Source organism: Nycticebus coucang, chromosome 14, assembly GCF_027406575.1.
Source record: "Nycticebus coucang isolate mNycCou1 chromosome 14, mNycCou1.pri, whole genome shotgun sequence".
In the NCBI taxonomy this organism is placed as follows: domain Eukaryota; kingdom Metazoa; phylum Chordata; class Mammalia; order Primates; family Lorisidae; genus Nycticebus; species Nycticebus coucang.
This window is the reverse complement of record NC_069793.1, coordinates 12,425,427-12,443,219: the sequence shown is the minus strand read 5'-3', so window position 1 is coordinate 12,443,219 and position 17,793 is coordinate 12,425,427. Positions and strand designations below refer to the sequence as shown.

The 17,793-nt window shown below is 46.5% G+C and overlaps 1 protein-coding gene across 2 annotated transcripts; it reads left to right on the top strand.

Annotated features, from left to right (window-relative positions):
• The first annotated feature begins 1,217 nt into the window (after positions 1-1,217).
• Positions 1,218-17,167, top strand: LOC128565984 (membrane-spanning 4-domains subfamily A member 8-like). Of its 2 annotated transcripts, XM_053562854.1 has the most exons (8): positions 1,274-1,369; positions 2,730-2,805; positions 5,448-5,694; positions 8,860-8,982; positions 9,655-9,714; positions 11,182-11,316; positions 16,529-16,642; positions 16,771-17,167. In XM_053562854.1, the coding sequence occupies exons 3-8, from the start codon at positions 5,449-5,451 to the stop codon at positions 16,888-16,890; spliced, it is 798 nt and encodes a 265-aa protein (XP_053418829.1). In that variant the 5' UTR covers positions 1,274-1,369; positions 2,730-2,805; position 5,448; the 3' UTR covers positions 16,891-17,167. The 2 variants fall into 2 exon arrangements, with proteins under 2 accessions (XP_053418828.1, XP_053418829.1); XM_053562853.1 differs by lacking the exon at positions 2,730-2,805 and having other exon boundaries at positions 1,218-1,369.
• Positions 17,168-17,793: the final 626 nt, after the last annotated feature.

The following is a 17,793-nucleotide window of genomic DNA, read 5'->3' as shown; positions in this document are numbered from 1 at the left end:
CCATGAGCTGTGATGCCACAGCACTCTACCCAGGGCAACAGTTTGAGACTCTGTCTCAAAAGAAAGAAAGAAAAGAAAAAAGAAATTGTGAGCCCTGTACTGACCCCAGGTTCCCCTGAGAATATTTTCAGACCATGGCATAGCAAGGTTGAGCCCAAATAGGTACAATTATCTTGTTAGATGAAAGAGGCAGAGATTAAGTTTGTTCTCACTTAAAATTAGGAGTATGGTCATATAGAGTGGTATGGTGGACATTGCAGACTCAGAAGGGGCAAGGGATAAAAAATTACATATTGGGTATAATGTACACTATTCATGTGACAGATAACACTAAAAGCCCAGATTTCACCACTATACAATTCATCCATATAACAAAAAAAAAAAAAAATCTGTATGCCCTAAATCCATTAAAACTTTAAAATATAAAAATAATGGAGAAACAACAGTCCAGAAATCTGAGACTCCAGCTACCTTTTCATCCTTTTTACTTTTAATACCCTTCACACTACGAGCCACACCCCAAATATGTCCTGTACTCTCTCTCCTCGAAGACTTTGCCTTGTTCCATACCCTCTGCCTATAATGACCTTTCTGTTGACCCTTTAAAAAAGATTTTTCCATTCTGTCCGCTTCATCAATTTACTCCACCAGCATGTATTGCCCACCATACACCAGGAGGCATACTAAAGTGAATATGTCTGGACTGTTCCACTAAGATACTCCTTGCCTGGAGCAGCAGTCCTTATCAATTTTGCCTCTGCAATTCACATGATGCATGTCACAGATATGTCAGACGCCCTCAGGCTGGTATCTGACTTTCTATCACCTCCAAATTAGATAAAAATAAATCCAAGTTGATTCTAAGTCTCCTTTCACTCGCTCTGACTCCACCCCTTTTCTCCTTGCCGTCTATCGCTTTCAAATGCCACCTTCTGTTTGAAGTCTCTTCAAATCCAACCCATCAGTTCTCCTCTTCTCCAGCGGGGGACGCTGTCTCTCTGCTGTGGCGGTGATGTCATTCCGCTCTGCACTGTTGCTGTGTACAGCACATCCTGAGGGCTCAGTTCAGCGTCAGTGTCTTTCAAAGGAACCAGCCCAGCCTTCCTTTTCCACACAGATCACTTTAACCACCTGTCAAATTGAACCATATAAAATTGGCTCATTGTCCAAAACAGGAAGTAAATATATATGAGTGGGGAAGCAGAGCTCGAAATAGCTGATGACCTGGCAATAGTGGGCAGGACTTTGGATCCTTTTAAACATTATCACCCAGCTAGGCCCAGTACGTTCATTCTCTCAGGGACAACAAGTTCCTGCAGCTAAGAGTTCAGAACAGGAGCAAGAGATACCTGGCTGCTGGCAGAGCAAGGTAAGTTTGCTTAACCCAGTGGTTTCTACAGATAACTGAGGGATGGTGATGAAGTTTTTCTGTCAAATGAGACTTCTGGTAAATCTGAGCATGGGGAAAGACATTGGCAGGGAAACAAGAAAAAAAAGAAAAGAAACTTGGGGGTTATTTTTGTTTTTGTTTGTTTGTTTTGTTTTGTTTTGAGACAGAGTCTCACTCTGAAACCCTGGGGAGAGCACCCTGGCATCATCATAGCTCACAGCCCCAAGCTCTCAGGTTCAAACATCCTCTTGCCTCAGCCTCCCAAGTAGCTGGGGTTACAGGTGCCTGCCATGACACCTGGCTAGTTATTCTATTTTTAGTAGAGATGGGATCTCGCTCTTGCCCAGGCTCTTATTTCAAACTCCAGAAGTCAAGCAATCCACCTGTCTCGGCCTCTCAGCCTACTAGGATTACAGGTGTGCCCCACCGTGCCTAGCCCAAGAAAAGAAATTTTGAAAACCACACCAGAATGTATAAGTAGCCAAGAAAATCGGGCAGTATGAGCCACAAAATGAATACACCTTGCACTAGCAATGGGGCTTTCCTTAGGAGGGTCTGGTCTCAACTAACATTTTCATAACCAGGACTGTGGAGACTTCATGTCCTCTCTTCCACCCTCCATTTCCTATTCCAGAAAATGAGATGATTGAACTCAGCGTTGTCCAAGGATGTTACTAGAATTTCTTCTTCCTTCTTTCTCTAATAAGGAAAGGCATAGTGTAGGTTCTTGTCCTACAGTCATAGAAATGGTTGTTCTCACTTTAGTTAGTATATCCCTCCCCAAAAGGGGAACAGGACTGCAGTGTCCAGAAGAAATTCTGTCTCTTGGCTCTCCACTATGAGGAGAACCTGGGGCTCTGGAGGGGTGATGACACAAGCTGGAGCCAAGAGCAACTGTCCTGGGCACCCCCAGTCCAGTTCTGGGGACTGACTGCCTTCACCTCTGGGGACAGGCTATGCTTGCATTCTGGACAGGGGCCAGGTGGCTTGCCTGACAGGCAGGGCTGCCAGGGGCAATCTCTCTTAAAGTGGCCAGTCTGACCACATTGGAAGTACTTCTGGCTTCCCTCTGCCCCCGAATGGTGCCCATTTGTCATGCCATTACTAGAGCTGTCATTCTTTTTTTATCCTTCCTCTGTTTTTTCTCCTCTTTTGCTGATCTTGATTATAGAAGACCACTGTGGCCATTTTAAGAAGATTCTCTCAGTTACATCTTGGCCTGGAGCCAATTTCTGGAGTTTTCTTCTATTGTCTGGGGCCGCCTGAATGATAAATTTATCTTTTAAAATAATCTGGCCCTCTAAGGAGTCAGGTGTCAACTGAGTGTGTTTTCTGTCAGGTGTCAACTGAGGGTGTTTTCTCATCGCCTCCCTAAGCCACTCAAGAAAAGCTGAGGGACATTCATTTTGCTCCAGGTAAATAGTAAACAACTTAGAATAATTCATAGGCTTTTTCTTGGATCAACATAAACCTTCCACAACACACGTTAGAAAACATTCACACTACCAGTCCCTTTGTTTCTTGGGGTCCCATTCAGGATCCTCAAAGGGAACTGCCTGTCTTCCTGTAGGGTAGCTATCTCTTTCCTGCTATCAATATTAGACATCAAACACAAATCTCCCCACTGTTTAGGCTCATCTAAGACTTTATTTTTCTCATTCAAAGTGAAAGTTTGCTCTAGTAGTAGCATTATACCCTCCAAGAGAGGTCAGAGCTTTGTCCTAACCTTTGTAGAACATCTGTGTACTTATCTGGGTCATCAGAAAATTTTCTTAAATCAACCTTAATTTGTTTTAAATCTGCCGAGAAAATGGAGTGAATACTCACGCATTTCCCCTCTCACCACCCACAGTCTCGACCAAAGGACACAAAGAAGAATACAGTTGCTTTCTGGGGCTCCCAATAGGACCAGAAGAAACTCTTAGAACAGACTCTTTCTTGGGGTTTTCTAAAGGTGCAGAGGAAGGTGCAGGAGAAGTAGATGGCACGTTTGAACTAGGTGGTGACAGCATCTTTCTCAGGAATCCCTGCCATTGGGGAAGTTACTACAGCCAGGAAAGCTAAATCTGACAGATTTTACACTGTTGGGGGTTGTCTCTGAGAAAAAAGAACGCTTGCACTCAGGTAATTCAGACCATTGACCCTCTTGTTTACCATAATTTAGAGACCCCTGTAGTGGTTATTGTTCACCATTGGGAATTGATACTAAGGCCAGGCCTGAGGGCAGAAGAAAACCATACATTCCTTCCATCTGAGGATCAAACATGTCCCAATGCTTTAGAATACAGCCCACCGGGGTGGTCCACCAGCTCAAGCTGAAAAATCAGGTATCTGGGAGTCATAGTGCTCCCACCTGATGAAATTGACTTGGTGAGCGCATATGTTACCCTGGTGTTCTCTTAGAGAGAGAACATTACCCATCTGTGGGAAGAACAAACATCCAGTGCTTTAATCAATCCCACCCTCTGTGTTCCTGTGTAGTCAAAGCATCCTCCGACCAACCCAGGAAGACTTCCAGCTAAACAAAAGGAAGTATCCCCAATGCTTGGGGAAGAATTCTGAGGAAGAGTGGCCTCCTCAGCCCTTGAGCTTGTCTGGATTTAGCCACAATTACCAGGACTTGCTGGCTTTCCTGTGCTTATGACCTGCCGGCAGCACAGCCTGAGAAATCAGGTATCCGGGAGCCTGGTCCCACCTGATGCGAGTCCTGCCCCTTTCTGCATCTGCCATTGAGTGTATGCCTGTTATCAAGGTGGGGATAAGCCCTGCCCTGGAGAAAATGTTGTGCGGTGCTCCTACTTACCCTTAATCGTTTTTACAAGCTTTTACTAAATCACAGTAACTAAGGAAATAGGCTTTTTATCATGGGCCAGCCTTAAATGCTATGTTTTCCACCCTCCTTTCTTCCCCAAAAGTTATCAAGGCAACAATAATTAAACTCAGCAAGAAATCAACATTGAGGGACACTTTAAAATTTTTGCATTAAAATTAATTTACAACTAGCCAAAGTCTTAGAGAAACCTGGAATGGCTTTGAACCTTTCCTTTTACACTAATAGACCAGGAAAAAATCAAATACCAGGATTTTTTTTTTTTTGCAGTTTTTGGCTGGGGCTGGGTTTGAACCCACCACCTCTAGCATATGGGGCCCATGGCCTACTCCTTTGAGCCACGGGCGCCACTTTTTTTTTTTTTTTTTTTTTTCAGTGAAAGGCAATGAAAAGGACCTTTTGGAAACATGCTTAGAACATCTGAAAAATGCCAGAAAGACCCAGTACAAACTTACCTAAATACACAAAGCAAACCTTTACCAACACTAAAACAAAGCACACCAACTACAAGGAGAGAGAGGGAAAGCAGCAGCGGTCTGCAGAGATAAGAGAAGTTTGGGACCCAGGAAGACATGGGTGGATAGTAAAAGGGCTGGGAGAGCATGGTTTTCAGCAGGCCTTCCAGTGCCATGAGGTCAGAACCATTGCTGGGCACCCCAGGACCTCTGGGCGCTACTTCTCTTTGCTCAGCTCTCAAGCCTTCTGACATTCCCTTTCACTCCTTTCTTTTGGAGCCAAGAGGAATTAGAAAGTTCATTCCCCAGTAGCCTCTCTCCCAGGACCTGGAGGTCGGCAATCGCACTATGCACTTTTAGGGGCTGATGGGCATCTGAATTATTAGTCTCCATGGTTACTACTATTTAGAGAAAAATAGGATACAGTTAAGTGGTCCTATTGCTTACCAAAGACCTTCAATCTTGGACAAGGGCCCCAAAATATGTTACCAGAATTTCTTCAGTAGGTCCTTGGTCTCGGAGATTCGAAAACTGAATCCACGGACCACAGGTCAGTGGTGCACCAGGGCTCTGGCAAAGGGGAAGACCCGAGTGGGAAGTCTCCCCAGCCTGGCACCTCATATGGGCCCCCTAACATTATCTCTAACACAGGATTAATAAACTCTTAGGAGGTTGAGATGCTCAAATGAGCTAAAAGAAGCAACAGTCCTTTCAAATGTAAACACCAAGTGCATGTATGAGAGACCATTTTGTCACCTTTATCCTTTGGCAGCATGAATCCAATGACTTCAGCAGACCCCACAGCCAACTCCATGTTTGTGGCGGCACCCCAAGGCAGCTATCCTGTGGCAGCACCCTCCAGCAGTTATCCTGTCATCCCACAAGTCGTATCTCCAGTGCCCCTATATCCAAACAACCAGCCCCAAGTCCATCTAATTCCTGGAAACCCTCCTGGTTTGGAGTCGAATGTCAATGTGCAACCTGCCCAGAAAGGCTTGAAAGAAGGCAAAAGCTTAGGGGTGAGTAACCTTTCACTTTGCAGGCCAGGAAGTGCCATGCTGGAGGGAGAGAAAGGGAAGGCTTGGGAAATACAGAAACTCCAAATCCAGCCAGTGGAGATGCAACTGACCCTCCCTCGCCACACTTGGGTCTGTAGAAAGCTCAGCTGTGCAGCTTCACCAGGGGCCCCAGTATGGGCCTTGGTATTTTCCAGTTTAACCGTTTTAGGAAAAAGAAAAATGCAACAAAAAAAACCTAGTACACATGAATATTAATCCTGTCACTGACATCTGTGTTTATCCATGGCCTCTGGAAGAAAGTTGGCGCACTAAGGCCAAAGGAGGCCACAAGGTAGAGTCAAAATCCAAGGTGATTGAATTGAATCTTTGCCTAATAGGGAAAAAAGCAGGTTAGACAACCCGCACAATGAGAGTTCACAACAACCTGGGTAAGACAAAGGAAAGCCCAGCTCTTTGTGCAGCTGGATGATGACAGGCATGAATTCTGATCCTGATAGCTGAGCCCAGTCCTAGCTCCACCCTCCGATACTGGTCATGGGAGTTGAAATTGATATAACCAAATTGTGCATAGGGCAATTTGTATGTACCAAATTTACAAAATATCCAATAATTCCATTTCTGAGACGTTACCTCAGATATGCATATACCTGTACCCACAAGAAATGTGGCATTTATGAGCTTCCTCATTACAACATGACTCATGATAATAAAAGAATGGAAGTGACCAAAATATCTATCAATATAATGCCAGTTAAATCAAAATTTTGTACACAATGAGAGTTCACAACAACCTGGGTAAGACAAAGGAAAGCCCAGCTCTTTGTGCAGCTGGATGATGACAGGCATGAATTCTAATCCTGACGGCTGAGCCCAGTCCTAGCTCCACCCTCCGATACTGCTCATGGGAGTTGAAATTGATATAACCTGTGCATAGGGCAATTTGTATGTACCAAATTTACAAAATATCCAATAATTCCATTTCTGAGACATTACCTCAGATATGCATATACCTACACCCACAAGAAATGTGGCATTTATGAGCTTCCTTATTACAACATGACTCATGATAATAAAAGAATGGAAGTGACCAAAATATCTATCAATATAATGCCAGTTAAATCAAAATTTTGTACACCCAAAGAATTCAATGTAGTTCCATGAGGAAAAAACAAGGAAGCTCTTTATGTAATGATATGGGCATACCTCAGATAGAGCATCAAGGGAGAAGGGGCAGACAGTGCCTAAAATTTGCTATGATTTGTGCAAATTTAAGGGAATAATGTATTTGTATTTGCAACCATGTTTTTAGAATGCATACTTATACAGATGCCTCTAGACTTACAATAGGGTTAAGTGCCAATAAAACCATCATAAATTGAAAATATTGCAAAGTCAAAAATGCATTTAATATACCTAATTTGGCTCACCGCCTATAGCTCAAGGGGCTAAGGCACCAGCCACATACACCAGAGCTGGCCTACCAAACAACGACAACTACATCCAAAAAATAGCCAGGTGTTATGGTGGGCACCTGTAGTCCCAGCTACTTGGGAGGCTGAGGCAACAGAATCGCTTAAGCCTAGGAGTTGGGGGTTGCTGTGAGTTGTGATGCCACGGCACTCTACCCAGGGTGACAGCTTGAGGCTCTGTCTAAAAAAAAATACACCTAATTTATTGAACATCATAGCCTAGCCTATTTTAAACATGCTCAGAGCAATTATACATCAGCCTATAGTTAGGAAAAATCATCTGATGCAAAGCATATTCTACAATAAAGTATTGAATATATTGTGTAATTTATTGAATACTATACGGAAAGTGAAAAACAGACTTTGAGTGTGGGCATTCAAAGCCAGATTTCTACTGAATGTATATAACTTTCACAACATAGTAAAGTCAAAAAATCTTTAGTCAAATGCTCATAAGTCAGAGGCTGTCTGTACACATATGTGTGCATACACCGGGGGCACAAAAATATATCTGCATTACTTCCCTAGGGCTACCATAACAAAGCACTATACACTCAGGGTTTAAGAAACACAGAGATGTATCATCCCACAGTGCTGAAGACCAGGCGTCCGAGATCAAGGTCAGCCAGTAGGGCCAAGCTCCCTCTGATGGCTCCAGGGAAGAATCTGTTCCAGGCCTTTCTCTTAGCTTCTCTAGTTCCACAGCTTGTGGCAGCATCACTCCAGTCTTCACGTGGGATTCTTTTTTTTTTTTTTTTTTGGTTTTTGGCCGGGGCTAGGTTTGAACCCGCCACCTCTGGCATATGGGACCGGCGCCCTACTCCTTGAGCCACAGACGCCGCCCATGTGGGATTCTTTTTATAAGGACACTAGTCATATTGGATTAGGGCCCCACACCACTCCAGTGTGATCTCAGCTGATGACACATGCAGCAACCCTATTCCCAAAATGTCACATTTTGACCTACCAGGGGTCAGAACTTCAACTTATGAATTTGGTGGGGACCAGGGCAGTATCCTAAAGAAATAAGAGATGAGGGCTAAGATTTACATCCAAGGACATTCATCACAATGTTACATATAATACAAAAACAGAAACCATCTCACCTGTGTAGTATCTTTGTTCCAACTATATCACATAACATCTGTGATGGAATGTGGGCAGCCTTTAAAAAGCGTATGTTTGATATGCTTTATGCTTTGGGGACATGTTCATGATGAAGTATTAAGTTAGTAAAATACAGATCATGGGAGGCTAAGGCTGGTGGATTGCTTGAGCTCACGAGTTCAAGACCAGCCTGAGCAAAATCAAGACCCCCAACTCTACTAAAAATAGAAAAACCTAGGCAAATGGATCACTTGAGCCCGATTGGAGGTTGCTGTGAGCTATGACGCCATGGCACTTTATCCAGAATGGCAGCTTGAGACTCTGTCTCAAAAAAAATAATAAAAATAAATAATAAAGTAAAATACAGATAATTTTTTATTATTAAGGCATCTATTTGAAAAGAATAATGGAAGGTTATACACAAAAATGTAAACGGTTTTCTCTAGGTAGGGAGAAATTATGAGTCATTTTTATTTCATTTGTATATTTAGACCAAGAACACAAAACATTAAAATAAAAAAGGAGGTTCAAGGAGAGATGCAGGATCCAGCCTCAGGAGCTGGCCTTCAGCTTATGTCTCTCCCGACAGGCCATCCAGATCCTGATCGGCCTGATTCACCTTGGCCTCAGCTCCGTCTTGGCAACGACTCTCTACGGGGAATATTTAGCAGTCTCATTCTACGGAGGCTTTCTCTTCTGGGGAGGCATCTGGGTAAGTGGCTCCTGTCACCCTGCAAGTCAGTTCCCAGAAGGTACCAAGGCCCTCAGGGCCACCTCATCAGGCGCCCTGCAGAAGGTTCCCAGCCCCTCCCGAGTGTGGGCAATGCGAATCCAGCCCAGGGCTTGTCCACCAAGCTATTTAGTTTTCTGGGGCCACTATAAAAAGGTACCACAGACTGGGTGGCTGAAACAACAGGAATTTGTTATCTCATGGTTCTGGAGGTTGGAAGTCTGAGATCAAACCGTCAGCAGGGTCATTCCCCGTATGTATCTCTCCCTGGCTTGCAGGTGGCCGTCTTGTCCCTGTGTCTTCACACAGTCACCCCTCTGTGCCTGTCTGTGTCCTAACCTCCTCTTCTTATAGTGGATTGGGGTCTCCTCTAATGACCTCATTTAACCTTAATTACCTCTTTAAAAACCCTGTCTCCAAATACAGCCACATTCTGGGGGTGGACACAGTCCAGCCCATACTTTCAAGTGATAGCCCTGCAAGGGAGCATCTACCCAAAAGAGATGCCTCTTCTTGATTCACAGAATAACAAAACAAAGCGAAGTGTAAAAAAATGTTCTTGGAATGACTAATGGTCAAAACTAACCTAGTAGGTGTGACCAGAATCACAGAAGCCCTAGCTCCTAACTTCTAAACCCATCTACCCTGTGTCAGTTTATCGTTTCAGGTTCTTTGTCAGTGGCAACAGAAAGACAGCCAAATTCTTCTTGCCTGGTAAGTAGCATCCTAAGAATAGCTCTCCCACTACGGATCAATAGGATAGTAGCACAAGGGGAAAATAAGGTTAGCGTAATATTCCTCCCCATGCTGTACCTGCTACATCTAGACACAGGGTACTCACACACATTCTCTTACATACTGGCCACATGACCCTGGGCCTGGAGTCACAGCGATAAGGACTCCAGAGGATTCAGAGGAAGGAAGGGCCAATACTGTCACCTTAGTTAAGGCACCAGAGTGTGGAGATAGGAAGAGAGAGAGAGAATAGTCTTCCTTAGAACCTCTCACAGGAGGAGACACAAAGCTCCCAGGGGCCCTGGGCTGCCCTCCCACGGAGCAGGGAGCCCAGAGTGCCCACAGTGCACAGCCATTTCTGCAGGGACATCAAGGGAACTCGGGCATCTGCTTCCCTAGGGAGTCAAGCCAACAGCCCTGTAGTCATCAGCATACACAAAGCTTTGTGCCCCCCTAGCAACAGAACAAGAAGGTAGCTTCGATTCTCTCCCAAGCAGGTTAACTACGGTAAGGGGCTTCAGAGTGGCCAGGTCTCTACAACCAGATGACATCTATTTGAAAATCACCAAAGAGAAGCTCAAAATGTCTGGTGTATCTTTCTGCATATGGCCCAGAATCATGGAGTATCTGAGCCCATCACATCCTAAGACCCTAGGGCAGAGACTCCCATCTGTATCCCATGGAATAAGATTATTCTTGGGAACTCCTCTCCCATGATATGCTCTATGAAGGCAGGTCGATGAACCTGAGAAAGTCTGTATTGTTCTCTCTCTCATGGAAAGATCCATGATCCTTTTTAAAGGCTCTGAGAAGTCCTGCAGCAAACACCTATTTACCTTTGCTCAACCCAACTTTTTTCAAAGGTGACTTATCTCAAAACCATTTTTCACAGAATTCCTCTTTACTTGCTACAGAACTAGGGCTCCAGGAATTCACATTAAGATACATTTTTTTGTTGAAAAGAGTTATAGGTGGCACCTGTGGCTCAGAGAAGTAGGGTGCAGGCCCCATATGCAGGAGGTGGTGGGTTCAAACCCAGCCCCGGCCAAAAACTGCAAAAAAAAAAAAAAAAAACTAGAGAATAACATCTGCTGTAGAGGAGAGGGAAAACTTGCCCTTTCCCCCACCTCCAAAAGCTTGCCGAAAGATTGACTCACAATTGAAAAAGCTAAGGAAATTTCACTGCAAAATATGATTCCTTAGTATAAAAAAAATTAAAAAATAAAAATAAAAGAGTTATGGTGGTGATGGTTGCACAACATTATGAATGCATTTAATTATACTGAACCAAACACTTAACAGTGGCTAAAATGATAAATTTTATATTATGTATATTTTAACACAATTAAAAAATGGGGGAAAGGGGAAACACTTATTAACACTCAACTTATCTCAGGTATAACAGTTTTTCTCTCCCACTCTGACCCTCTGTGTTGACTTCTTCAGCTGAATGCCAGCGTGGGCCTGAACATCGTCAGTGCAATCTGTGCTGCAGTCGGAGTCATACTCTTCATCGTAGATCTGAGTATCAACAGCTCATATCCTCACCCCAACTATTATCCTTATAACACGTGGGGATTGGTGAGTATCCCTCTTGACCAAAGATTTTCTGGGTTCTGACTCAACTATGTTTAGAAAACTGCTGGAAGGGGCCTGAAAATTTCAAGGATGGCAGGAAAATGTGGTATCAGAATCAGAACAGAGTTTAAAGTCCTTGATGTGTAGTTTTAAGCACATGGCCTTTCCTAGTCTTGGTTTCTGCTTTTTAGGATAGTGTTTACCTGAGGGCATCACGGAGAAAATCAAATGCAATCGTGCACGTGATGCGTATGTACTCACCAGCCAGCACCTCTACTCACAACCTCTGCCTTGCTGCCTGTAGACCAGGGTTTACCAAACATTTTCTGTAAAGGGCCGATAGTAAGTAAGGTTTGCAGGCCTACAGTCTCTGTCACAGCTACAGCTGCCCTGTAGCAGCCACAGAAAATATGAAACATGGGCATGGCTGTGTTCTAATAAAACTTTATTTATCCAATAAGTGGCAGGCAGGATGTGGCCTATGGACCATAATCTGTCAGCCTGTACTATAGAGCACACTGTCTAATGGAAATATACAAGTCACATATGACATTTTAAAGTTTCTAGTCGTTAGGCCAGGCGTAGTGGCTCATGCCTGTAATCCCAGCTCTTGGGAGGCTGAGGAGGGTGAATTGTCTGAGCTCACAGATCCAAGACCAGCCTGAGCCAGGTGTGGTTTAAAAAATAGCCTGTCTCTAAAAAATAGCCAGGTGTGGCTCGGCGCCCATAGCTTGGGGGGTAGGGTACCAGCCACATACATGGAGGCTGGTGGGTTCAAGCCCAGCCTGGGCCTGCTAAACAACAATGATAACTGCCACCAAGAAATAGCTGGATGTTGTGGCAGACGCCTGTAGTCCCAGCTATTCGGGGGGCTGAGGCAAGAGAATTGTTTAAGCCCAAGAGTTTGAGATTGCTATAAACTGTGATGCCATAGCACTATACCAAGGGTGACAGAGGGAGACTCTGTCTCCAAAAAGAAAAAAAATAGCCAGGCATTGTGGCGGGCACAAGCTGCTCGGGAGGCTGAGGCAAGAGGATCACTTGAGCCCAGGAGTTTGAGGTTGCTGTGAGCTATGAAGCCACGACACTCTACCAAGGACAACAAAGTGAGACTCTGTCTCAAAAATAAATAAATAAATAAATATTCTAGTTGCCACATTTTTAAAAAAAGAAAAAGGCAACAAAAACATAGTTATTTCAAGGTGTAATCACCATAAGGACTTAAAATTTTGCAGTGGGGGGAACTAAATCTGTGAAACCCATTGTATATTTTGCACTTACAGCACATCTTGATTTGGAACTAGCCACACCGCAAGTGCCCCAGACCACCTGGGGCTACTAAATTGAACCGGGCAGCTACAGATGAGCTGCTTGTCTCTCAAGTAAATTCGGTCTCTCCATCCTCTCCCCCCTCCTCGAGTCCTCAGCCCCATCTCTTTTCTCCATTATCAACCTTGCCCTCTTTACTAGAGCTTTTCCATCAGCATTAAACATGCTTTTACTCCTACCATCTTAAAAAACAAACCGACCAACCTTCTCTGCGTCCTACCTCCCTCCTCAGCAGCCGCCCTATTTCCTTGGTCCTCTCTATAGACAACTCTCCAGAATGACGCCTGTGCTCATTGCTCCGCTGCCCCCTCTCAGAGCCCCGCCGAACCCGCTACAGTCACTTTCAGCCTCGCTTCTCCCAAGCTTGCTCTGCCCCGCAACCCTGTCATTCCTCCTCTCTGGGGGACTCTGCTACCCCTCCATGCTCTCCTGTCACCTCCAATCTTTTAGGCTTAGTCATCATTTCTCTTGTTTTCTCTATCTGCCTTACCAATCTCATCCAGCCTACTGACTTGAAATACCTTCTCTGTGACAACTCCAGCTGAATCCTCTGTCCTGCCCACCAGGACCTGCCTGGCACATCCAGCAGTCCACTCGACAGCTCAAAATTCACACATCCAAGTCTCACCTCCACATTTCACTTCCCAAACCTTCTCACTCAGTTTCCCGGATTCCAGCAGATGCCACGTCCATCCTTCCAGGTGACCCCTCTTTCTCTCTCACCTCACAGTCAACTCTTCAGGCAATCCTAGAAGAGTTTGTGTGTTTCAAAACGCACACGCAATACAGCCATTCCCCCAGCCCACATCCTGCTGACCCAAGCCCCCACAACCATCCTCTTGGTAACAGAAAGAGCCTTCTGGCTGCCCCACCTCCCACGCTGGCCTCTGTACAACACGGCAGTTCACACAGCAGCCAGGGGAATCCTCTGCAAATGTAAGATCACGTCATTTTGCTGCTCAAAACCTTCCACTGCTTCACCATCATATTCCTCAGGGGAAAAAGCCAACAACTTTGCAGAGGCCTGAAGATGCTGGCCCTTGTGTCCTCAATGCCAGACTCCGCTAGGAACCTCTGGCTCTCTCAGTGGGCCACACTAACCTCCCTAACGTTCTCTTAAACACTCCAAGCATGGTTCCCTCTGGTTAGGACACAGTTCCACAGACATTCCCCTGGCTTCCTCCCTCCCTTCCCTGCCTCCTTCAGGTCAGCGCTCAGTTATCCCCAGGGAAGCCTCCTGAACAGCCCAACACACCCCCTGTCCCAGCCCCCGGCTTCCCTCCCCTTAGTCCACCTGTCCCTCATCTGTGCCTCTTCTAACATTCTTGGCATGTTTGCTGCCTGCCTCCTCCCACTACAGTACAAGCTTTTGACTAGAAATAATTTGTGCTATTAAACTCCTGGAGCCCCTGAATTCTGAGGTCATTACATGCAAGGCTGGGTGCAATACAAGCTTTCTTAAGGGCAAGGATGTTTCATGCACCGTCACATCTCAAACACCTAGAATACGAGCCTGGCACATCACTGACATGCCATAAATATTTGCCAAATGCATAAATGAACGTGACAGATTTGGTGTATACTCAGTAAAGAATAGCCTTTCGCTGTTGTTTGTAACCAATCAGAAGTCTCTTTTATCTCCAAGAGATTTAAGATTTCTCCAAGTTCCTAAGAAAAGCCCCTCCCCAGAGAGGCCAAGTCCAAGTCATTTATTGAAAGTACTTCAAGTTCCTCCCCTCCCAGAAACATTTTATGGCTTCCAGATGATTTAGGGTTGAAGTCCAAATTCCTCGGCATCAGGAATCAGGTGAGATAGGGCACCTGGCTCTGCCTCACTGTGCCCTCCCGCTCACCTCCCCTCCAGTCTCTGACTCACCCTGAACCACAGCTACCCCCATCCGCTGGGAGAGGCAGGCACAGAAGAATACTTTCCTTCTGGGAAAGAACCAACAAACAACCAGGCAGCAGGGACTGGCCCGAGTAAGACATCAGGAAGCAAATTCTGGGTGGGGACGATGGGGACTGCGTTCCAGAAAAACTAAACCCCAGCAGCACAGCCAACACCCTGGTGCAGAGAGAGCGGTAGTTTTTGAGTCAGAAAATTCTGCTTCTAATCTCAGTTCTGACAATGTCTGATCTCTGGCGAAGACCTCCCACCAAGCCCACCACCTGCCCCACCTCAGGCCTCAGCCGCCCCTTCTGACCATGGAGGGCCTGTCTCAAGGCTGGGGCAGTCTGTGTCCCAGCCTCGCACATAATGACCCCAGAATTCAGGGGCTCCAGGGGTTCAACAGCAAATACTCTCAGCTGCTTGAGAGACCCTTTTTCTTTGGAAGGTTTTACATATGACAGAATTTAGTTTAAAAAACACACGCACGGGCGGCGCCTATGGCTCAGTGTGTAGGGCGCCAGCCCCATATACCGAGGGTGGCGGGTTCAAACCCGGCCCCGGCCAAACTGCAACAAAAAAAAAAAATAGCTGGGCGTTGTGGTGGGCACCTGTAGTCCCAGCTACTCGGGAGGCTGAGGCAGGAAAATCGCCTAAGCCCAGGAGTTGGAGGTTGCTGTGAGCTGTGTGAGGCCACGGCACTCTACCGAGGGCAATAAAATGAGACTCTGTCTCTACAAAAAAAAACAACACACACACACACACATTGTTAAAGGTTGAGCATACTTTTCCACCCTGGGAGGCAGCTCCCACCCACCCAAGCCACCAGGTGAGGATCAAACCCCTCTCCCCTCAGCGCCCCGGGCACTTTCTTTGCTCTATTATGGCTCTGACCCTGTGCTGGGAATGATCCCGTCTGCATCTGGGTCTGCCCCTTCCTAGCCTGTGCTGTCAGGGGCTTGTCTCAGCCCCTTACACCCAGTGCGGGTATTAACAGCTGCCTGCTGGAGTGAGGGGAAGGGGAAGGAAAGGGCTCAGGAGAGGCCTCTGCAAAAGGGACAACTCTGAGCGGCTGGCCACCCACGAGGCCACTTACAAAAACAATAATTTAGAAAATCTCCTTTGGTACCTAACACATGCCATGTGCTTGTTGATTACTACTGCTACCATTTATACTACCATGCTTAGCATCTCACATAATTGGAACCCAAAGGCAACTGGGTCAGCCCCTGACCTCTCGGGTGAAAATGGACTCTCCTCAAACTCTCCTCCCTGGTACTCTGGGAGAGCCCACACCCTGGGTGTTCTCGGGGACAACAAACAGAGGGTCCGTGTCTCCCCTGGTTCCTCCTGCTGCTGCCACTGAATTAGTTCAACCCGGGGATGGTTTCACTGACTCTTTTACCCAAGGCGTAGGGACAGTCCCCAATGCTCCCTCCACTAAATGTCACTGTCACTGTCACAGCCAAGAAGGTCCAGAGGCCCAGAGGGAGGGGTTAGGGTTAGGGTTCTCATCAGAGCCCAGCAGACCCCTGATCCCTGCAGGGAGCCAGTCCTGCCTTTTGAGGCCTGATTTGAAGACAGGAGGCCATCCCCTGCAGGCTGCACCTCTGCCCTAGTGCTCAGGACCAGCCTTCCCCATAGCCATCTCACTTTCTCTCTGTGGTTTGTCCTCAAATTCCCATTCCCATCCTCCCCTCCACAGAACAGCTTCCCTTTCCCTGTGTGACTCCTGATCTCACCCTCAGGCCATCAGGCTCCACCTGAAGCGACCTGTCAGGGTGTTTCCCTAAACAAGGATGACCCTGTCCCTTAGGGGAGCTGGGAGCAGGTACTGAAATAGTCACTCCTTTACCCCCACACTTGCTCTTCACAGAGTCCAGGTGGGATATGTTCCCCCTGAGGCTGAGAGAAGACAGGGACTCCTGAAGCCATAGAGATGGTCCTTTGCAAGCCACCCTTGGCGCTCACCTTTCCCATCCCTCCACTGTGCCTCAGGCCCCTGGGTTGATGACTTCAGGCGTGCTGCTGGTCTTCTGCCTGCTGGAGTTGGGGATTTCGTCGGCCGCTGCCCACTTTGGCTGCCAGATGGTCTGCTGTCCACGTAACACTGTGAGTCCTGGGCTCCTCAGTGGGTGGAAAGATGCTTCCAGAAGCCTTTGTGGGGCGTAGATGTCCCCCCACTTTCTGCACCCTTCCTCCATCCTCATCAGCACCTCTCCACTGCACCTGTTTTCCAGGTGAGCACAGTCTACCCAAATGTCTACACAACAAGCACAGCGTTCATCCCAGAACCACCGAACATGCCATCACCGCCACGTTATTCCAGTGAGATCCAAGCTCCACATAAGCAGAGCTAAAGATTCTAGAACCATCCTTTCCTGAGAGCAAAAGAAGGCCTCCTATTTCTGGGCTTCCATAATCCAGTTTTCTCCCCATCCTGACAACTGGGGAAAATGTCTCCCCTCAGCTTCATTCTTCAATTGGGCCTGGGAAACTGTGCTGTTCTTCTATTGAAAAGAATGTGGGGATTTAAAGTGGATTTTACTGAAGAGGCCCTGCCTAGGGCATGTGCGTGTGTGTTCGCAAGTGCACACTCTTTCAATCAGTCCTTCATTTAATAAATTGGTGTGTGCATCCAATGCGTCCAGGCCTCTCTTGATGACAGGAGGGTAGACATCAGTGAACACGATGCAGTCCTTGACCCCAGGGAACTTCTGATGTCCACAGGGGCAATTTTCACCCATAAGGAGTAGCCTGGAGGAAGACACAGAAGGAGATAAAAATGTGATTTGTTCTCAGAGTGAACAGGCAAGGAACGAGGAGAGTGGAGCACAGACCTGGCAGAGGAGGTGCCATCCGAGTGGGGCATTAAGGGACAGTGAGGGTGTTTGCAGTAATGCACCACACTGTTCTGGGGAGTTTGGGGGAGACTGAGCCATCCACTAAGATGATCGGTCCTCTTCATGCTGTTACCCCAACCCCTCTCTGGAGAATTGGCGGCCGGGAGGCTGAAAGCTCAGAACTTCTAACCATGGCTTGTTCCTTCTAGGGACCAGCCCCTTCTCCAGGAGCCACAAGAGACACTTTATTAGGATAGAAGACACTCATATCACTCAGGAAATTCCTGGAGGTCAGGAAGTCTGTGCCAATCCACAGGGTCAAGGACCCAGTACTAAGAGTATCAGATTCACCCAGCTCCCCGGCGGCCTGGGCAGGAACAGGGGCTAGAGACCAAATATGTGTTTTTATTATGTTATTCA